The sequence below is a fragment of the Camelus dromedarius genome, chromosome 5, assembly GCF_036321535.1.
Source record: "Camelus dromedarius isolate mCamDro1 chromosome 5, mCamDro1.pat, whole genome shotgun sequence".
Taxonomy (NCBI): domain Eukaryota; kingdom Metazoa; phylum Chordata; class Mammalia; order Artiodactyla; family Camelidae; genus Camelus; species Camelus dromedarius.
Window position 1 is genome coordinate 29,366,401 of NC_087440.1, and position 22,914 is coordinate 29,389,314.

At 34.5% G+C, this 22,914-nt stretch overlaps 2 protein-coding genes across 2 annotated transcripts; both read right to left on the reverse strand.

Annotated features, from left to right (window-relative positions):
• Window positions 1-2,811: 2,811 nt before the first annotated feature.
• Window positions 2,812-4,491, reverse strand: LOC105090000 (olfactory receptor 4K1-like). The gene is given in 3 exon segments (XM_031452773.2): window positions 2,812-3,222; window positions 3,225-3,788; window positions 4,482-4,491. Coding segments are annotated over 3 exon segments (972 nt in total). The 3' UTR covers window positions 2,812-2,824.
• An 8,478-nt stretch (window positions 4,492-12,969) lies between these two features.
• On the reverse strand, window positions 12,970-13,906 carry LOC105089956 (olfactory receptor 4K1). Its single transcript, XM_010981139.3, has one exon. The coding sequence runs from the start codon at window positions 13,903-13,905 to the stop codon at window positions 12,970-12,972; it is 936 nt and encodes a 311-aa protein (XP_010979441.2). The 5' UTR covers window position 13,906.
• Between the last annotated feature and the right edge of the window lie 9,008 nt (window positions 13,907-22,914).

The following is a 22,914-nucleotide window of genomic DNA, read 5'->3' on the forward strand; positions in this document are numbered from 1 at the left end:
TTTTTATTATGGTATAATGCTTCTTTATATGTATGTATTTTTCCATTTATCTACTGAAGGACATTTTAGTTGCTTCCTTTTTTTTTTTTGCTGATACTGAATAAATTTTCTGTAAACACTCATGTGCAGGTTTTTGTGTATGTATACCTTTTCAAATCATTTGGGAAATCTAATTTGATAGGAAGAAATGTTTGGCTCTATGTATTTTAAAGCTCATAAATTAGATATAAACAAATTAGTAGTATTATGTCTTCTTGATGGATTAAGCTTTTTAGTATTATAAAATGTCTCTCTTTACTCTTGGTAATATTTCTTGTTCTGAAGTCTTCAGAATATATGATACGATTTCTTCAGGTTCCTTAAACTTACTGTTTGCATTGTATGTCTTTTCTCCATTCTTTTACTTTTAAGCAGTCTGTGTCTTTGTATTTGAAGTGGATTCCTTGCAGACATCAAATAGCTGGGTCTTGCTTATGGTTCATACTGGCAATATCTGCCTTTTAGTGGAGTCCTTAGACCATTTACATGTAATGTAATTATTTAAATGGCTCTGTATCTACTATCTTGCTATTTTTTCTATTTATTTTATGTATATTTGCTCCTTTCCCCACTCTTTCTGCTTTCTATTGGATTTGTTTTTTACTTTCCTATTTAATTTCTGCTGTTAGTTTTATTTCATTGTTAATTGCTCTATAACTTTTATTTTCCACTTTATTAAAACATATTGTAACATCTTACCATATAAGTAGACCTCTTTATTATATCTGATGTTTCTCCAAAATATTTACTGCATGTTATACCATTTTTGAGACAATAATTACAATGAATCTTCTTAATCAAATTTACTTTGGCATGCTTTACATTTTTGTTAGATGTTGGACTTTAATCTTTTAAAAAACATTTTATTGAGGTATGATTGACATACAAAAGCTGTACATATTTAATTTATACAATCTGATAAGTCTGAAGACAATTATACACTTGTGAAATTGTCACAACAATCTATGTCATAAACATATCTATCACCTCCAAAAGTTTCTTCCCACCCTCTTCATTATTACTTTTTTACAATGAGAACACTCAACATAAGACCTACTCTCTTAGTAAAACTTTAAGTATGTGATACAGTATTATTAATGATAGCACTGTGCTGCACAGTAGCTCTCTAGGATTTATCTTGTATAACTGAAATTTTGGCTTTTTTATTCCTAAATTTCACTATTTTTCTAGCTTTACTAAAATATAACGTACATTTTTTAATTTAAGCTGTACAATGTTATAATTTTATATGTATACATATATGTATGTATACTAAAACGATTACCACAGTGGAGTTAATTAACATATCCATCATCTCATAAAGTTAGTATTTTTGTGTCTGTGACACAAACATTTAAGATCTACTCTCTAAGCAAATTTCAGGTGTAAAATGCAGTATTGTTAACTGTAGTCACCACAGTGCACATTAGAACTCCAGAACTTTTTCATCTTGCTGAAACTTTGTAAACTGACTATATCTCCCTGTTTCTCCCTCCCTCCAGCACCTGGCAATCATTATTCTGCTTTCTGCTTCTATGAGATCTTCTATGGTTTTGACTCTTAGATTCCTCATATAAGTGATACCACGTCGTTTTTGTCCTCCTTGTGGCACTGACTGCGCATGATTGCATGTTAAGTTTTTGGTACATTGACAAATGTGATAAGAGAACAGTAATTGTCTTAGATACTTACAGTCTATTCTAATTGATAAAGACAAAAACAAAATTACAGCTTCAGTTCAAAAACCACAAGTTTGAATTGAAAACTAACACATACAGAATAAACTCCTTGTGGCATGAATTCAGTGGTGCAGTGACGACAGTGATGATCTGTGATGGATAAGGGACTGAATCACTTGTTCTCACCTTCCTTCTCCTGTCTGTTCCCTGATTTGGTGGGATGCTTCTAAAGTTTCATGTGAAGTTTGAAAAAAATAAGTATGGGATGTATTTCCTAATTAGTGATATATATGCTTTCTGTGACTACTTTGAAATTTAAATTCTCAAATGAAATTAACTAAAAAAAATCACTGACTATTCAGATATCCTGCTGTAGTCATTCTCAGCTGATCGCAGACTTATTATCAGTGGTACAATAAACTCTGTGAAGTGCTATGACATTTCTCCCAGAAAGTGTAAGAGTATTCTTGTAATTTGAACTATGGACTTGGTGATCTTATTGATATGTTGTTTGTTCCAAAGTCAGAGCAGTAAAACTCAGTCCTGTCATTGATACTACAGTATTTGAGGTTTTAAAATTTTACTATAAATTAAAATATAATAAAAAACATTTTATGAACACTAATGCCTTATCTGTGAACATGGAATATCTACAACAATTTATGGGAATCAACTTACTAGACGACATAATTATGAGCTGTAACTTACAAAAGTAGAAGAATCTTCATTCAGCCTGTCATGCCAAAGCAGATTCTGTTTTTAATGCTGAATTGATTTCTGTGCCACCCCAATCAAGTTCGATTGTGTTTGCTAATCTGGAGGTGACTTTAAAAGGCCACAAGGTTTTTTAAAACAATGTCTATATAAGGGAAAAATACTTAGGAATTTTAATATATGTAGTTTCTGTTTCAGGGAAGATGAGGTGAGCCACAGAATATTGGGAATGATAACATGAGATTCTGTACTTCATTTACCAAATTTAGAGCCCCAGATTCAGGTCCTGTAATAGTAAAAGATTGATTGTGATAGAAACACAGTAATAACAATCAAACATGTGCATTACCAAGAACAAGAAGAAAGGACTTGTGTAACTTCCTCACAGTTGTCTAAAAGACTTGCTTGGAACCCACACGTCGGTTTCTCAGCCTCTTCATGGCCTCCTTTACATCTTTATTCCTCAGTGTGTAAATCATAGGGTTGAAGAGAGGAGTGAAGGCAGTAAAAAACACAGAGATAAATTTATCAATTGGGAAGCTTTCAAAGGGCCAAATATAGATAAAGATTAATGGGCCAAAGAACAGAACCACAACAGTGATATGGGCAGACAGGGTGGAAAGTGCCTTGGTTGTCCCATCAGAGGCTTGGGGATGGACAGTAGCAAGGATGATAGTATAAGACACTAGCAAAAGGAGGAAACAGATAAGCGAGAGCAGGCCACTGTTCACGAGCACCAGAATATCTAAAACATAGGTGTCTAAGCAGGCAAGCCTGATCAAAAAGGGAAGTCACAAAAGAAATTGTCCACTTTGTTGGGTCCACAGAAAGGAAGATCAACTGTGAATGCCAGGTGGCTGGCTGAGTGTAGGATGCCAATAGCCCAGGAGACCCCCACCAGAACAGAGCACACCCTTCGGCTCATGATGGTCATGTAATACAGAGGTTTGCATATAGCAATGTATCTATCATAGGCCATGGCCACAAGAAGCACCATCTCACTGCCCCCAAAAACATGCAAGAAAGAGATCTGTGACATGCATCCCTGGAAGGTGATGGTCTTGTGTTCACTAAGGAAGTCTGCAACCATCTTGGGAGTGGCAAATGTAGCCTGACACACATCAATGAAGGAGAGATTGCTAAGAAGAAAGTACATTGGGGAATGCAACCGAGAGTCTGTAATCACTGTGAGGATGATAAGGATATTTCCCAACACCGCAGCTCCATAAAGCACAGAGCAGATAAAGAAAAGGAAGAGTTGAAGTTCCCGAGAGCTGGACAGACCCAACAAAATGAATTCAGTAACTACTGACTTATTGTTCCGTTCATTAACTGAATCTGGGCTGCTGAAGTTATCTAGAGGGAATAAAAATAATTAAAATAAATAAAGATAAACCCTTCACCATTTTTAAATCAAATAGATGCTTCAGTTTCAATAACTATAAAAATAATATGGTAAGGCTATAAGACAATGATTAATTCATGTTATTATCAGGAATTGATAGTTTCCTGCAAAATTATATGAATTGTTCTTTACTTTTCCATTTTTGGATTGGCTAAATGGACAGATAGAGATAATAGATATATCAAACTAACAGATAAGTCAGTGTGGAAGGAAGTAAAAAGTTGATTTGACATTGTATTCTAACATACTTTTGTAGAAGTCTACAAGATTTCAACAACAGTTTGAAAGTCACATATACCATACTTATGCATTCAGATTACAAATTCAGAAAATGAACTTGATGCCTTTTACAGAATCTTGGAGGGAGAGGAAATTTAGATCAAATGTAAAGGGATGGAAATCAGTGCAGTTACTTTGGTAATGACATCAGAAAAATGAGCAAGATGTGGCCATGTTTTTGAGATAGCTGCAGAGAATAATAAGAGAAATTAATTTATAAAAGTTAAACTACTGTAAATGACAATTCACATTCCCTTTTCTGTATTTAAACAATTTGAGTTTTACAGCAGTGAGTTATATGCTTTAGTAGTCAAAGAATCTTCCTAGAACCTCAGAAGCATACATTCTCTTCAATCACTCTTTACTTTTCTCCATACGATTTCCCTTTTGCAACAGTAGAATTTAATACTATTTAATTTAGCCAACTACGTGCTTCTCAAAGATGGGACTGAATGCAATTTTAATTATCATGATAAGTTTATTAATTAAATTTATACTTGTACTACTTATCTTTGCTGATGATTTTATAACCTCTTCTTTCTCTAATGAGGTTAATGTCACAATAACAAAAGTGTTTTTCCAAAGTCAACTGAATAGTGTAATTGATGTAATTAATTCATTCAACAAATAATATGGATTGCCTGCTCTGCACTATTCAGAGACCACATCTTTGGAGACAAAGCCATGGGAAAAAGTAGGAAAATATGTCCCACCTTCATACAATTACATCTTAAGGGTGTGGTGGGGCCAGCAGAGGGAATTAAAATAAAATATACATTATGTCAGTTAGTGGTAAGTGATATGGAGAAAGTAAAGCAGAGCAAAGGAATATGGACTAGCCAGGTGATCAGAAAAAGCCTCACTAGTCAGGTTACACTTCAACAACTACCAAGGAAAATGAGGAGCAAGCCCTGAGGAAATCTTACTTCAGACAAAAGGAATAACAAGCATGTGCAATAATTTATTTATGTGAAATCAGCATTCTCTTGAAAAACATAAGTATACTTTTGGAAGATTTATTAGAAATTAAATGGATGGAAATTTTGCTTTTCACCTTATTATGGAATTGACACAGGCATAATTGGGTTTTCTGAACAGCATTCTGCCTTACAGGCTTAAATATGTCTACAGTTTTAGGAAGCTATAAATTCAGTCTTAAAATAGACACACACATTTAAAAATGAACCCCTTTTATTTTCTAGAAAGAAATACGGATATAAAATTGCTTTCCAAATTCTATGTATCTGTGTGTACATCTCTAACTATATACAGAGTTTGAAAAGCAATTTATATATTTTTATTTAAATGCATGGTGCTAATTTTGTCATTTAAAATAAAACTGAAATGGCTTTCAATCTTCCTGTGATTTCAAGGAAGTATCCTTTGAAATGAAGCTCACTGCCAGATCTCAGAAGCTGGCAAGACTTTTCTGCATATCTGTAGTTATTCAATGACAGCTAGTTGAGAAATATTATTTATTCAAGGCAAGTCTTTCACATATCGAGACTATTTTAAAACATAAAAATTAGTAATTACTTTTTTGTAATATTTCATAGAATATTATGCATTTTAAAACATCTTCCTATACTGTATCTATGTATATACAAGGCCCGAAGAAAGTTTGCAAAGTGATAAATGCATTAAACCAAAGTTTTCTGGTCTTAAACTATTACATTTTATCTACAGTTAGCCTTATTGAATTGACTTAGTTTAGTTCTACGAGTACAAACAGAATTTCTCTAAAGCCATTTTAGAAGTATTTTTTTCCTATTAAAAAATAATCATATTCCTATTTACAGCTGTATGATCAGCCAGTCTTCACAGAAAGGCAAAGAGTGAAGGATCCCATAATATAAAGGGCATACAGTTTGAGATCAGAAGATCTGGATTTCATTCCTGGATTCATTATTTACTCTTCATGATAATGTTTGTTCATTCATTTCAACTCATTGAGCACCTACTATGATTATGTGCCAAGCATTCTGTAGGTCTGGGGATAATGGTGATCAAAACAGATAGAGTTCATGTCCTCATGCAACTCGTCACAGTTCTCTGAACTTTTGATTCCTTATTTGTTATGCCATACATTTGAAAGAGTTATGTAAACCATAAAGTAATAAATAAATATCAGCTGTGTTGCGGGGAGGAAAATAGCTCAGCAGCAGATTGCATGCTTAGCATGCATGAAGTCTTGGTTCAATTCTCAGTACCTCCATTAAAAAAATAGCAAAAAAAAAAAATTTAACTGTGTTAGTCCACTATTATAATTAAAAATCACACAATAAATTTTTACCTCTATATAGATGATGCTAAGCTGAATGGAAGAATATTTACTTCCAAGCAGACTAACAATCCGTGAGATTTTAAAAGTCATAATAAAAGAGATTAAAATATAATAATAGAATGAAATAATGTTTCTGTAATAAACCTATAACTTACTGAAATAATGAAATGGAAATCTGACAAAAAGAAAGTACATACTGAAAAGAAGCCAGGTGATATTCTTTACTGTTCTCTCTGTATTCACCTGTAGTTACTTCCAGTCTTTAGACTTCTTTAGTTCTTACCTATAAAAGAAAGAAAGTAGGGTAAACCAGAGTTAGAATTATGTTCCCAGTGGTTATCACTGTTGAAGAGAGATGGGCAGTCTTTGACGTTTCCTTATGAAATCTACTCCAAATTTAGAATACACAGTTAAATAAGGCTTTGACTTGGACTTCAGGATGTCCTAAGGATAATCTTTCCTTTATCACTGACTTTAGAAAGCAAGTAATTGCAGGTCTTTACCTAAGATAGAGATAAACTGCACATGAATCAAGCTTTCCATTTAAAAAGAAATGTGAAATTCATGTGTAGTACTTTCTGGTACTCAGAAATTGATTTTTCTGACCCACAAGGTTCATCTAAAGCATTTCAATCAAATAGAAAAAGAGAAGTGAAGTTTACAAGGCAAGATGTCACATTGTAGAAGCTTCTCCTTTGGGTCAAACCCTAGGTTGCTCAACTCATATTCACAAACATAGTAACTGAAAGATTTTTGTGATGGTGATGGAAATGTGAGACATGGAAAGAGTCACTTAAAGACATGGAAGAGAAAGAAGATAGCTTGACAATGAAGATAACCATATTTATATGAGGAAATTGTCTTCTTGTCTCTGCATAGATAATTAATCAAAGTGGTTAAAGGCTTTTGGATATAAAGGACTTGATTTAGTTGCCTGCATTGATATGTGACTAATAATACATAAATATATATGTAACTGATTCAAGAGAGTGCAAAAGAATAGAAGCAAGGAAAGGTCTTCAATAAGAAAAACGATCAAATTACAGCATTTTATATTTGTAAAATGCCAGGAGGAAAGAGCTTCTGTTAATCATAACAGCCAGTAATTTCTTCATCAACTTCATACAAAGCACTGAGCTAAACACTTCATCTGTTATCTCACTTACTCTGACAATAATGCTACAAAGGAAATACTATTACTATCCCAACTTTACAATAGAAGAAATGAGTTAGTGTCAAAACAAGATTTTGCATAGTCAAAAAGACATTTAACCACTATTGGTTGCTTAATTAAGGACCTGATCCTAAGAACATACCTGAGGAGGTCTACCTGGTCATTAAAATGACAATTTTGTGCCCCATTCATTCTATTCTCTATCATCATCTCTGTTCTTTCAAAATGATATATCTATATGCTCACTTTCACCTGTGTGCTTTAATCCATCAAAGTGTTAGCGACAATGATCAGTTTGATATTTATTTCAGATTTCAGAATCTCATCTACAAACTCCAAGTTCTGATGCTCAAGAACCCAAGTCATTTTAATTCTATAATAACTTTAGCCTAGAATTCTTTAATTCTCTGAATGGTAACATCTATATTTAATTTTTTGCTTGATGTGATTAAATTCCACATACCAGTTTTAAGAGAAATCTCAGGGGAACAATAACGGGTTAAAGAAAAGAAATCTCCAAAACCCATTGCTTTTTGTAAAAAAGATTGTCACAAGAGCCCATAAAACAAATATATAAATACCATATTGCACATCCTCATATCTCACATAACCAATCATACTGATTGCAAAAACCAATTAAAAAACTTCCTTTGTGAAGTGAAGTCATATTGCTGTGGGAGTTATTAACACACTTTGGGTTGTTTTTCTCAAAAACAAAATGATAAAAATGTGTAAGTTGTTTTCCTATAATTGAAAATGAGACAGACATAATAAACAAAATTATGGTTACCAGGGGAGAAAGGAGGCGGAGGGATGAACTAGGAGTTTTGGATTAGCGGATACAAACTACTATATACAAAATAGATAAACAACAAGGTCCTATTGTATAGCACAGAGAACTCATAATAACATATAATGGAAAAGTATATGAAAAAGAATATACATATATATATATATATATATATATATATATATATATATATATATATATATATATATATATGTATATGTATATAGTTGTACACCAGAAATTAACAAAACATTGTAAATCAACTATACCTCAATTTTAAAAAGTGAAAAAAAAAGTGAGGTGTACATTACAAGAGGAAAATGTAGTGACCTAGAAACTTGCAACAGCTGCATTTACTCTCATTTAATAAGCTGTCTCCCTCCATGTGCCTTCTTTTCCCTTGTTTAAAGTAACCATTCCCATAAGCACTAGCCCATACGGTCAGAACCTGAAGGAAACGATGTCTAAAGAAAATGTAAATCTGGCAGTGGCCTAAGAAAATTAGAATCTTGTTTTCTCTAATCCTTTTCTTTTTCTTTTTTATGGAAATATTTACGATAAAGTTTTTCAAACTCCATACCATGTAATATGCTACCCTAAAAAATCCAATTTTTTAATTATCACTGCTCTGTACTTAACCAAACATTAGAATCAGAAAGAAAGTTTAGTTGGGCATAACTGGGTAAAACTGCTTAGATATACACAAAGCTTGCTCTTAAATGTTGTCGAAAGATGTCTTAGAGCAGTAGAGAAGGACTGAGAAGGTTTTCAGAGGACAGCAGGTGACAGCAAGAAAATGGTTAATGTTGAGATGGACAGTGCATGCTCAGGAAATTTAGTGAGCCCAATAAAGAAGCCCAGGCTTTTCTGGATTCTCCACTGATAGACCAAGTTCCTTCTTGATATCTTTCTCTTTAATATTGCACAGATATTTCAATATCCTTCTGTTCCCAAATGATTCCTCCTTTTCTCTGCCCTATCCTAGCTAATGGCATTTCTGTTGACCCAGTGGTTTTGGGCAGAAACTTAGCTCTTTCCTTTTCCTTACTTCTTTTCCAAATCCTGCTTTGCCTTCTTCCAAAGTATTTCCAATTTATCAAATTATAATCAAATCATTTATCAAATCATTTCTATTTCAACTCCCCTGCCTAAACCTCCATTATCTTTCTTCCTACATGTTTCAAGACTTTCTAATGGTCTCCACCTTGTGCCATTGACTTTTTTCCAGTCAATTCCTCCACAATAATCTTTAAAAATAAAATAAAATCATAATAAGTCATGTAAACCTTTAAAACAAAACAGGCAGTTATTTTACAAGGAAAATGGTTTTACTTGGGAATAACGAAGATACTGCAATTCAGGATATGCAAGCTATGGCAAAACCATAAGCAAATCTGGCAAACAAAGAAGAGGAATGTTACTTTATAGAGAAAAAGGAGGAAGTTGGGAGGGAATGCTTTGGACAAAAGTTAATTGGCAGAAGGAGAGTGTTCAGGGTGGCGATGGTTTCTCATTGGCTGAGTGGTGGTAGTTTCCTGTTGATTGAGGCTGTTGCTGGGCAAAGAGAAAATCTTCCTCTCTTCTGCTTGGGTAGTAAAGTAGTATCCTTTTTCCTGTTGGAGATGCAAGGTGCAGTCTCTTCCCATTTGGTGGCTGTGGACCACAACAAGTACTGCGTGAGCATTCTCCCTTCAGAACCTCCCAACACCATTTTAAATGTTTTCCTTTCATTAATTTTCATAAACAACTTTAAAATGGTGGATGTGTTCCATTGCTCTAGAAATAAAATCTAATCACCTTACTGACTCCTTGTCATTTTACATTTTACATGTTAACTTCCCACTTCATCTCTTCTCACTCTGTGCTCAGTCACAAAACTCCTGCTTTCATTTCCTGGACCACACCATCCCTTTCCACTTCAGGGAGTATCACTTTCTCTTTCCTCTATCTGAATACTTTTTTTCCTCATCATATGCTATATCCTTCTCATTTTTCAAATATCAGATGAAAATTCATTATAGAGAGCTGCTTTTTTCTGAGCTTTTTGTGTCTCCTTGTAGTCATTATTTTCATGTTTTTCATCTTATGACATTATTTGCTCCCAACACTCATTACAATTTTATTTATTTTTATTTTGTTTACATGTTAGTGTTTGTTTCTCCTTTTCTGCTCTCCACTCCAATACTGTAGGCTCCATGTATGCAAGAAATGAGTCTCCTGACATCAATTTTTTTTCAATCTCCATCACCTGGTATAGAACCTAGCAAATGGTAGGTGCTCAAATAATAGTACTGATTCAGTGACTAATTGAATATATAAAGTGGCTATAAGGTGGTTACTTTTTATTTTTAGGAAATGCAATAAGGCTTTGTCTTTTTGAGAATGTCATATAAAGGGGATCATACAAAATGTTTTTTCTTTATACTGGCTTTTTTTACCCAACATAATTATTTTGTGATTCATCCAAGTTGTTGAATGAATCAATAGTTGGTTCCTTTTTATTGCTGAGTACTATTCTACACCAACTCTGAATGTGGCCATGTGTCTTGTTTTTTCTGATAGAATAATACCACAAAAGTGTTCTGCATTAGAGCTGCCCTTTCTTGGCACTATTGAAATCTTGAGGCCACCATGTAACTAAGCCCAAGCTAGTTTGCTGGGGGATAAAAAGCAATAGTGTGCTGGTAAATAGTTAAGAACTGGTTCTGAGTGGAACTAGAGGGGCACAAGGAAGGCCGTGATTTGGAGTGCTCCCCAATGTCTGTGGTGTAAATATTCCTACCAAGGTTAATTTCAAGCCAACAACAGCTTAACAACCACCTTACAAAATCACTGATAATTTAACAAATAGCTCTCAAGGGTTGGTATTAGTCAGATCCTGCCAATCACAGATGAGAGGCCATGTAGAGAGAGCTGAGATGCTTTGGCCAGCAGTCAGTCCCTGCTGCCAACCTATTAACCAGCAGATATGTGAGTGAGGTCATTGTTGATCTTCTAATTTCCATACTCACCAGACAGTCCAGCAGAGATCAGACATGCTGGCCCAGACCAGAGGAATAGCCCACCTTGTTTGCTGCTCTCCCTCTCCTTCTCCTCCAGTTTTGCCTTCACCCCCTCCCCCTCCTATATTGAGGATCAGAGCAGTTAAATGACAATTTTTCAAGGGTACTATTAACACCTCTCCATTTTCACCAACAGGACAGAGTTAAAAGGAAGAAAAATACTACCAACAATATCATGAACACATTAATATTTATTACATATTTTAAAAGTTTTTGGCACTTTATAAAACTATGTAAAAGGTTCAAGTTTAAAAGAACCTTATTATGTTTGATATTGTACAAATGAAATTGACCAAAATTTGAAGTTCCAAGGATCCTTAGCCAATCAGTATCATGGTTCAAAAAGACAGTCTATATCTAAAACTCAGCTTGCACTGACTTATCATGCAGAGTTAATATCTAAGCACATAGCCACTAACTTATGTTTTACAATATACTTAAAATAATGAATCTGATGTGATGTCAATTGCAGGCTTTCTGTTTTCTGTTAAGCAATTATTTTTTTCTTTGTTAGAATACATTTAGTCTTTCTGTTATAAAGCCTTTTTCATAATACAAACCACAGGGAGAAGTACATAAGAAAACTTGTGGCTAGCAAATGAAATAATAGTTATTAGATTTTTTTAAATCTTTATTACCACAAGTACACAAATTTTACTTTCTTCTGTTTCACAAGAAATATGAAAGAATAGGTCTCAGATTTGGTCCTCAGTTGCAAAAAATTTTGTCCTTGCATTTGCATGTTTAGGTACATATGGAATTAACTTTTTCTGTGAATTTAAATATTCTACCATTGCCATATGTGCAGGCAATTTCAAAGATATTTGCAATTTTCTAAGTCTAATGTAGAGTTTATTATAACCAATTTGTCCTACTTAAAAACAAGTAGAATTGGAAAATAAATAAATATGCTTCTAATAGCACCAAAAAGCTAGAAAGTTTTGTAATAAATAGAAATGCATATCAAATAATCTGAAAAAATAGAAGAATTTTATTGGAACATAGGAGTAGATAGGAAAAATTATAAGTAGCCAAATTTTTCAATACGCAAGGAAAAGGTAAGCTAACAAGTGTACATCAATGAGTTGAAATCTATGTTGTAAAACAGTTTTTTTCCCCTTTATGTCAACTTACAGAATGTTATAAGTTGAGTGAAGATATCAGAAACTCAGTTTAGTTGTACATTTTGATTGCAGGACATAAAAATGACATATATTCAATTGAAGAGAATCACAAGTTTAGTAACATGAATAGAATTTTATGTAGATTAGAATTTCTAAATTCTTTATGAAATATTTAAAAAGGACTACAAATATTTTCAAGAGAACTTGCACTTTGGAATTAAACCAATGAAAACTTGGTTAAAATTATATTTGAATAGCAAACCAGGAACTGATTTTGTGCAGTTCCCTTGCACTTAGGACAAAAATCCCAATTCTGTGATACAATAACCCCTGTCATTAGCAAAAATGACTGGCAGGATGCTGTGATCCAGTAGAGGCTCTTCATTTCCATCCAGAGTTATGTTCCTTCATGGTGATCCCTAGTTTTTCCAGGCATTCATGTGACGGTTCCTCAACTTTCGCATGGCTGATTTAACGTCTTCATTCCTCAGAGAGTAGATGATGGGGTTCAGCAGGGGTGTACAAACAGTGTAGAACACAGAAAGGAACTTATCCACAGAAAGTCTGCTGAAAGGCCAGATATAGAAATAAATGCAAGGCCCAAAGAAAAGAATCACCACTGTAATGTGGGCAGTTAATGTAGAAAGTGCCTTGGATGACCCACTGGAGGACTGGTGGCGGACAGTGATCAAAATGATGGTGTAGGAAATCATTAAAGTCAGAAAGCAGCTCAGTGATATCAGGCCACTGTTAGTTAGAGTCATAATTTCCATTTCATAAGTATCCATGCAAGCCAGCTCTATCACCAGGGGCAGGTCACAAAAGAAGCTGTCTACCTCATTGGGGCCACAGAATGGCAGATTCACTGTGAAAGCCAGGTGGCTCACAGAATGAAGAATACCCACGGCCCAGGAAATACACACAAAAATGATACACAGTCTTCGATTCATAATTGTGCTATAGTGTAGGGGCTTACAGATGGCAATAAATCTGTCATATGCCATAGCTACAAGCAGTATCATCTCACTCCCAACAAAACTGTGAAGAAGGAATATCTGGGCCATGCAACCCTCAAAGGAGATAGTTTTGTGTTCAACAAAAAAGTCCAGAAGCATCTTGGGGGTGGCAAAGTTAGATTGGCAGATATCAATGAAAGAAAGGTTACTGAGCAGGAAGTACATGGGAGAGTTCAAGTGGGAGTCAATGGAAATAATAACAATAATCAATACGTTGCCCAGGACCGATGTCACATATACCATAGAGAATATAGAAAAAAAGAAAAGCTGAAGTGACCAAGAATTAGAAAGTCCCAGAAGCACAAACTCAGACACCACTGATTCATTTGTGTGAGCCATGTATCCGATCTACTGTTACCTAAGTAAAGGAAAATCAGGAAAATATCACAATGATTGATGATATATCTAGTATATATACAAAAGAAATGTGATATGCATTCAATTAAAAGTCAATTTGAGACTATATAGTCAATTGACAAATATTTAATGTCTGTGACTGCTGTGGAAAGTGGGAGAAGTGAGAAAAAAGAGAATTAAATATGGATCCTGTCATAGTTAGATAAAAGACACATACTAATAAATAAATAAACGTATAAAATCAGAAAAAGCAAATATAATTGATACCATAAATATTAGTAAAATGAAATAAATTATCTCAGAGTGGTAAGGTGACATGCCATGGAGTGGATATTATTTAAGTTAAAACTTTTAAAAAGTTTGGAATTTGCTAGCCAAAACTGAAGGAAAAGGCTAAAGAATGAGGAATAAGAGGACTAAAGATACAAAGGTAAAAATATGAAAGACATATTCAGGAGCTGTGAGTTGAGCATCCTGGCTGGAGGAGGGCATACTAAGGGGCAATAAAAATGAAGTTGGGAGTGGTAGATCAGGAGCATATTGTGGATTCAATCAGCCTTGAATGCAAGGCTAGTGGACTAAATTAATATTCTTGAAACTGAGAGTCACAGTGCTTGACAGTGTCTTAAGAAGCTTAGTAGAAGCAATTTGCCATATTGTGGAAAGAAGAGGACATGCTAAGACTCTGAAAGTTTCTGTGAAGGTCAATAATGATTCTTGCATCCTTTTAACAATAATTAACGAGCGTTCACCTTTAACAGTAGTTAACCAGAGTTCATAATTGATTCATAAAGACCAATTATGAATGAATCAACAGGGTGTCTCCAGTCTCTTCTGACTCTGCCTTTTGTCTCTTCCTAAACATGGCTGACACACCTGGATTTATCAAAATCTGCAATACCTTTCAAAAACTGTCCTTTTGGGAATATTTTATATGACTATACATGGTGCATTTTAAATACATAATATTTTCAAAAGAGGAAAGTTAAGTAATGTGTAAATTGCCTCTAGGATGTTTTCCGACATTTTGCTTTAACACTTTGGGTACCACATGGCCACTTGATCCCAGAAGAAAACCATATACAACCTCCAGTGGATCAGGAAACATTTCTGGCTTTGGCCCTGTGTACCTGACAATACACAATAAGGACTGATTTTTCATTAAACTGATTGAAGTTCTACACCCTGTATTCTTCTGTGAAAGAAATGACTAATATAATAAATCTTTAAAACCTTAAAGCAAAATTGTACAGGTAGCCATAAATTAATCAATTTTAAAATGTTTAAACTGTTACAAGCTTTAATATAAAACTTTAGCCTGGTTGTTGAAGCACTAAATCCTACTCTTTCCAGGGCGTCCATCTGTGCCTTTGTGTTATGATATCTAGTTTTAAGAATAATGCAGAAACTTAAGTTACTCAAGAATAGAAACAGATCAATAAGACATGAAAAGTGACCTCAATACGAACTTCCATCATGGAATTCTCATCTCCATGTGGAAGATTTGAGCCAGCGCTGACATGTCTGATCCTGCATTTACTTGGGGAGGGCAAAGAAGGAGCCAAAAAACATTGCAAAGGAAAAACATTCTGTTCCTAGAACTAGGGTCCTAAAGAGCTATAGTTATTAATTTTAAAAGTATAAAATTTGAGGCCATGAGGAACCTCTTACAACATTCAATCCCTTGTAAAGCCTTGTAAAGCCTGACAAATATCATGGTAATTTAGTGGGATAACATTAAAGAGGAGAGAGAGAGAAGAGAAGGAGGGAAAAGCATAATGGTTAGCAGCCTGTGAGATACAGTTAATGGCATTAACACAATTTTTAAAGATCATCTTATCTTTAAAAGGAAGATTTTCTGAAAATTTCCAAATTTTCTACAAAGTCCATCTTTCCAATAATGTTAAGGTTTTTCAGTCTTCATTTTGTAAAATATAGGAAACAACTAGAAAAATTTCTCCACTCTAATTTCCTATGATTTCTTAATCCAAGTAGACTGGATAAGGGTCAATGTTATAGCTCATTTTCTTTTTAATAATTAAGGTAAAGATGTAAAGATGAGTAACACTTGCCATTTACTAGCTGCATGACTGACTTTAGAAGGTAGAATTAGATTATTTCCAAGGCTATTTTCATCTCTAAAATTCTAAGTACAGAGGCAGTTATGTTATGGAAACATGTGGAGTTTATAAAAATCACTCAGAATTCCTTGCACTATGCCCAGAATAGCCAGAGCTTCTTTATTAATGAATCATTTATTTTTCAATTGCCAATGTACTTTAGACATAGAAATGTTTTCAGAATGGATAATACACCATAAGATAATTTCCCCATTCTTGGTGCAAGACCAAGTTTGACACATAGAAGTTGATGTTACATTAATACTTGTATCTAAAATGTGTCAGTAGATCTCCGAAATCATAAGCATGTTTAATTTTTTCTTTTCATTATTTTGTCTTATAATAGTTGATTATCTGTAAGCCCAGCAGCAAACAGCAATAAAGATACTCTTATTGATTATACTTTATGTAGCTACTCCTTCCTCATTCCAGGCAAATTTTAATAGCCAGTAAATATTTGTTTAACAAGTGGCTAAATATTTCTGAATAGAAAGCATAAATGGGATAGAAAAGGTACTGATAATGGTTATAACAAACTTCCTTTTGTTTATCAGATATTGATCTGATTATTGTTACCGCCACAGCTGCCCTAAGCCAATGCAGTGGGAGAGTCATATCCATAGAAAAATGGAGAACAAGAATATGCCTCTTCTAGATGGAGTTCCCAGTTTGACTAAGATAACAATAACCTCCCCTGTGACATCTTCCAGGTGCTGGGTTGCATCTAGAAGGCAGTGTACTATTTGTCTAGTCCAGACAGTCTGTTCAAATGCCTATATAATACTTACACCTTTAATAATTTCTCCCAGTCCTTCAGTTCATCCTTTATTCCTTCAAATTTGGTGTCCTACCATTTGTTTCTAAGCCTCCCACTTTCTGCTATGAGTCTTCACAGTGAAAATCTTTGCACTATACTCTTGACTTGATGCAGTTTAACTCGGTCCCTGAACTAAGCTGGCAGAAGCACACCCCTCAGGTCTTGCCCTGAAGTTGTGAAGGTTCTGCGTCTCTTGCTCTGGACCATACAATTTCAATGTTTAAGGTAAGGCAGTATAAAGCCTTCTGGCCTTATTCCAAGAAACTGATTTCATTGAAGTGAGAAACCACCCTTCGGAGATCTGAGGTAATCCTGCAGTGGGAGTAATTATGTTTACAAAATACTTTTTCCAGGAATGAAAATGAAAAGAAAGAAGTTTATTACCAACTAGTTGGCATGCATAAAAGCAAAAGATTATTTGATTATCACTGATTCCCAGTTGGCAAAGTAATTTTTTGATCCCTAACTGTCTGTCGATAAAACAATCATGCCATCTTACAAATGATCTTCTGGCCTCAGGGTGGTTTCTTCCAATCACAAGGAGGCCACTAGTTCACAGGGCAGCTTAGTCTATTAGAGTATTCAGCTGGTTCTACCATCTGTAGTTTAAGAGAACAAATCTATTCCCACTTAAACATGATGGCTCTTCAAATATTTGAACATGCTCTTACTTCTCCATGACAAATCCATTTCTCCCCCCAAATATATCAGCAATCTTTTTATCTATATTTTATATAATACTTTGTCTGGATTTCCAAAGGTTGTGATGTGGATGTAAGTTTAAAATGGTCATCTTTAAAGAAAGGAATTGAAATAGATTCTCTGTCATTTAGCACGTGTATGTGCAATGTGTGTGTGTGTGTGTGTGTGTGTGTGTGTGTGTGATCCCACTCTAGTAAAATGTTCACATAACTAAGAATGCATGAACAATGGCACATATTGCAGCATTGATTGAAAAAGATAATTACTGGAAAAAAACCTAATGATCTATAATTTTGAGAGTGAAGATTATAGTATTTTAGTGTGGTAGAACACATTCAATGATTAAAATTACTGAGTTATTTCTGTAGATGAGAATGTATAAGATTAAAAAACATGTCAAGGGAAAATAGGTAAAATTGTCATGTGCACATTTGTACATGCCATATATATATATATTATATATATGTACATATATATATAGTATGTATATGTGTGTATATACATATTGTCAACAGAAATAAGAAAGCACAATGTAATGCATAATGTAAAGGGTGTGAGTTAACTTTTATTCGGGGACCTTACTGAGGACTGCAGCCCAGGAGACAGCCTCTCAGATAGCTCCAAAGAGATGCTGCTGGTCAAGCATCAGGAGAAGTAACAGCAGTTATGAGACTAACCTTGATAAAAGGGAGTCTATGCTTTTGGTCTCAGATGAGCATTGATGTGAATACAAAAATCCATAGGCTTTGTGCACACTCACATAGGTCCATCCTCATTCTCCTCTGCCAGACTACTTTTCTCAGATTTTCTGATTTTGATCTTTCAAAACTCCCAACAAGCCATCAAAGCCATTTTTCACTGTCCAGGAATTTATATTCATTTTTACTTATGACCCACTCTCCATCCAAATTTGATAACTAAGTGAAATATTTATGGCTCTTGCTAATAATATATTTTTCCCTGACCAGTGTCTGTAAGGTCATGTAAGTGGGCTGTAAAGCAACAGTAGTCCATTTTCTGTCTTGCATCAAGACTTAGAATCAAGCCATCCATAGAAACCTTTCCATTAAGCCATAAAATTGAGAAATTGAACTGAAGTAAAGGTGTTGATGCAAAAGAGCTAGGTGACATGAGGTTCTGGCCTTCCTGTTTGTGGTGATTACTTGTGCTTCTATACCTGCTTCGTCTGGTCCCAGATGTACCACTTCCAGTGCATGATGGCTTACTGCTGTGGTGGCTAGAAATTGTGGCTTTTTAAATTTGATAATACTTTATTCATGATAAGCAGTGCTAGTCATACAGTCACTTGAAAATCCATGATCATGAACTCAGTCTCTGATGAGATCCTGTAGCATTAGAGGATTTGCTTTTCAACTAGTGAGGTAATTAGAGAGTATGGGACTTTTTCCCCCCAGAATCCTAGGAGTTAGCATTGTTCGTTATCTAATTGGCTTTACCAAAGAATCTCACAGTATCCTTTTTTTCCATCAATACCTCTGTTTCATTGATTTTCTTGGTTCATATAGCCTGAGCTTGCACTGAAAACTGGACTTAATACAGGGACTCAGTGAAAACTGGAAATCCTGTGAGTTACGTAAAATAAAGCCAGTTTTATGCCACCTCCGAAATTCCATGTACCTGCAACACTATCTATTTCTCAGTGATAAGGAATACAAAAGAAAATAACATATATTTTATATTTTGGAGGGATTTCGTAGCTTGCCCCAGAACATTGGACCCCTTCCAATCCGAATGATTTGGCAGGTTTCTGAAAGTTTATAGGGGTTATCTGTTACTTTCTTTAATGTCACTTTCTGCTCACAGGTCCAATCAACACACACCTTCAGTGTAAGTGGACCAGTATGATGTTCTGTAGATGATCATAACCATTAAGTTCCATAAGGACTACCAGAGAGCAGAAGAGTTAATATAGAAATGTACAAACTGTAAATGTTTCAGAGGGTTAAGGAGTCACTGATATTTCTTTTCAGTGTGAAAACTCTATCATATAATAAGAGTTGAGAGATTTCCTTCAACTTTTTGTTGGCATTTCAGTTCCTTTTTGGTGTCCTTCATGTATTTGGTCCCAGCTAATTCCAAGATATTGAAAATACAGCATATTATTTGGCAAGGATCTTCTCCAAGTAAAGGTATTTATGATGACATACAAGTTTTGTCAAAAAAGTAGATCACCTATGGAAAAAATATTGGATCTCGACTCTGCTGTCAGATTATATCCTTCCCTTTTGATCCTCTAAAAGGCCATCCTGAAGTGCCTTCACAATCACCAGATCTCTTTATTCTAGAGCTCTCTGTTACTCTGCATTCCTGGAAATTGTACCCTTCCCTTTTTGTCCTGTAGCTAACTTGAATCATATTATTGCCAGCTGTTTGGACACTTCAGTGGAACTAAAGCTTCTTCCATTTTAGCCTCAGCTAGCATCTTAAGGTATGCTTTCTACTGTGTTACATCACATCAGCTCCTTTAAATCTGAGCTATGCATTGAGTTTCTGTTCCTTGTCTGAAGTGCTGCTCCTCTGCTTAGCTTGTACGTACAGCAGAGGTGACTCGCATTCTGAGAGCTGAGGAAACAAACAAGTCTACCTGGGGTTTTGTAGCATTCCTTCTTGTTTTTTCAAATACTCAGGTTATCAGAACCACATTAAGAACATGCTCCTCATCTATAAGGACAAATTACTTTTCTCATGGAGTTTAGCTCAATCATGGAGAAATACATTAATCAAATGATGGTGTGCATTAGTGTGGTGATTTAAGTAGAGAACTGTATCATACACAGCCTTGTTAATCAGGTTAAAGAGGGTTTATTTCCCTTTTACCTAAAGAATATTAAATAGTAACTGAAAGACTTTAAAGTGATTGATGGCCTGATAAGAAGTAAGTAATCTGCTCAATGTCACACAAGAGCAATACAGACAGTGTTCAAATCCAAGTCTTTTTATAAGCTGCTTGAAAATTATTTTCACATTTACTAAAATTTTCACATCTTCATTCACCATTTTTATGCAGTTAAATGTATTTCTCTGTCAGTTTCTCAATGTGGCAGAAAAAGCCCAGAGAGATCTGTGGACCAGACAAATAAAAGATTTTTTCATATTATCCTATTATTTTTAAATACCTGCATGGAAAAAAAAGTATTACCAAATTAATAATTATTAATTATTTTTTATTTTATTTCTTAATTATATTAATAATTAATTATTAAGATTTATTTTATTTTAAACAAAATATAACATGAGGTTCTTTTGTGCAAAATGTCTCAATTCTAACTTAAATACGTCTATGAACTTTTGGCTTTATTTTTGTTTGTTTTTATCACTGAATGTATGACACACGGTTGTAATAACAACGGTGCTGCTTGCGGTTTGGTAAGGGTCTTAGCAGCGGGTAAAGAAGCAGACTGATCTTTTCCAATTGAAAGCTACTCATTGTGGATCTTATAGCAAAAAAACAGGCTGGTGATCAAAGTTTTTATACACACTTTAAGAATTAAATGTTACATACAGTGAATTTTCAGTTTCCCTCATTACAGAGCACTCTGCAAGGTTTCTTACCACATTTCAAAAAAAGGCATGAATGATTTGGAAAAAATAAACAAAAAACAAACTTTAGGTTAAGCTATGGAAACTATCACACTGTGAACAGAGAAAGAAGTTTAAAATAGTGAGTTGACAAATGATATCATCTACTTCACAAATGCTGCAATTTCTTCTATTTTGAAGTGTGTCATAGATGAGTCTCACTTCAGTATAAACAGATGACACTGCTGACAGCTTTTGGTCCAGGCAGATCCTGATTTTCCTCATTATGTGTATCATATATTATGCCTCTTAGGGACATTTCTGGGTTTTCAATATCTTCGAAATGCTTAAAAGTTTCTATATCTGTCAGAATCTAGTCAGGGAACAAAACCACACTGGTAATTTGAACAGAGTGTTTTTAATATAAAACCTTAGTAACTGGTAATGGGAATTAGATACTGAGGGGATAAAAGATAAAAGAATACCTGAGGGCTGAGAGAGAGGATCCAGGGAAGAAATAAACTTGGAAGGGGGATCACTTCCCCCAGGTGAGTTTCAGAACTCTTTGGAGAAGATATAATGTGGCCCCACAGATGAGGAGTCCTGGGGCCGAAGCTGGTCCACAGATGGAAGGCTGAAAATAGGGAGCAGGGAATTTAAGGCTCAGACTGGCAACAGAACTTGCTGGAGGGGGAGAGCCACTGGGTTGCCTGAACATAGGCCATTGGCAGCTGTACTGTAGGAAAAATAAGCTAAACCCACTGGAAGAAGGAGAGAAGTCCCTTTCTTCTGTTGTGTTCATCCAGCTTCTTGTCATGACAAAGAAAAAAGGTTTAAAGTTCAGTTCCAGTATGACAAAGCAGGCCAATGCAGATGAATTTGATGTCAAGAAATATGCAAAGGAAAATATGATACTTTTTATTAAATAGAGTCCTTGGAGTTTTCTTCAACCTATCTGCTCTTGTTAACTTGTTGATGAAAGGAAATGGCACACATTACTGTGACCATTGCTCTTTCTCTTGTCATACGTTGCTTTGAATTTCTTATTTCAGCTCTGAAATTGTATCTACTGCTAAGAAAATTGTCGACTCCATCAACATTTATATGTAGGATCTTGAATGTCCGGCTTATAAAGAGATAATATAAAGAATTAAAATAAAATGTGTTTTTCTGTGCTACAAGAAAACTTGCTGGCTTTCCCTTCTTTAGAAGTACTTAGTTGAGATATAGATAGCACTTTATCTTTTCTTGAAAGAGAACTTGCCAAGATACTCCCTCTTTCCATTTGCAAACAATGTAAGGGAAGCCATGTGAAAGATTCAAACAGTCTGGAAATATTTGGAGTCCTTTGACACAAACTCTTGTGTGAATTAGCTGTGAGAGTTCAGACTCCATTGCTTAATACTTATCATTTTATTTCAGGGAGTCCATTAAGATAAAAATGCAAGTAATTCAATATCATGGGTGGCATATAGATTTCAATGTCAGAGATATCATCTTACAAAGTCATCTTACTCAAACTGAAAATCAGCTGCCTTTACATTAAAATGTACAACTGACCAAGATTTAAATTACTTGCACAAGTTTTATTTAGATTATTTTAGCAAAATTTTATTAGTTTTATATATAAATCCTAAACATAAAAAGGGGATAATTTTTAAACTATGTATATATTACAGTTTTATAAATAAAATCATTTTTTAAAGTAATAAATACACTACACATGCAATCTTATGTTTATGCTATTTGAGGAGAAGAAGAGCAATGATATTAATCAAATTTTCAAAAGTATCTCTGAATCAAGGAGACACC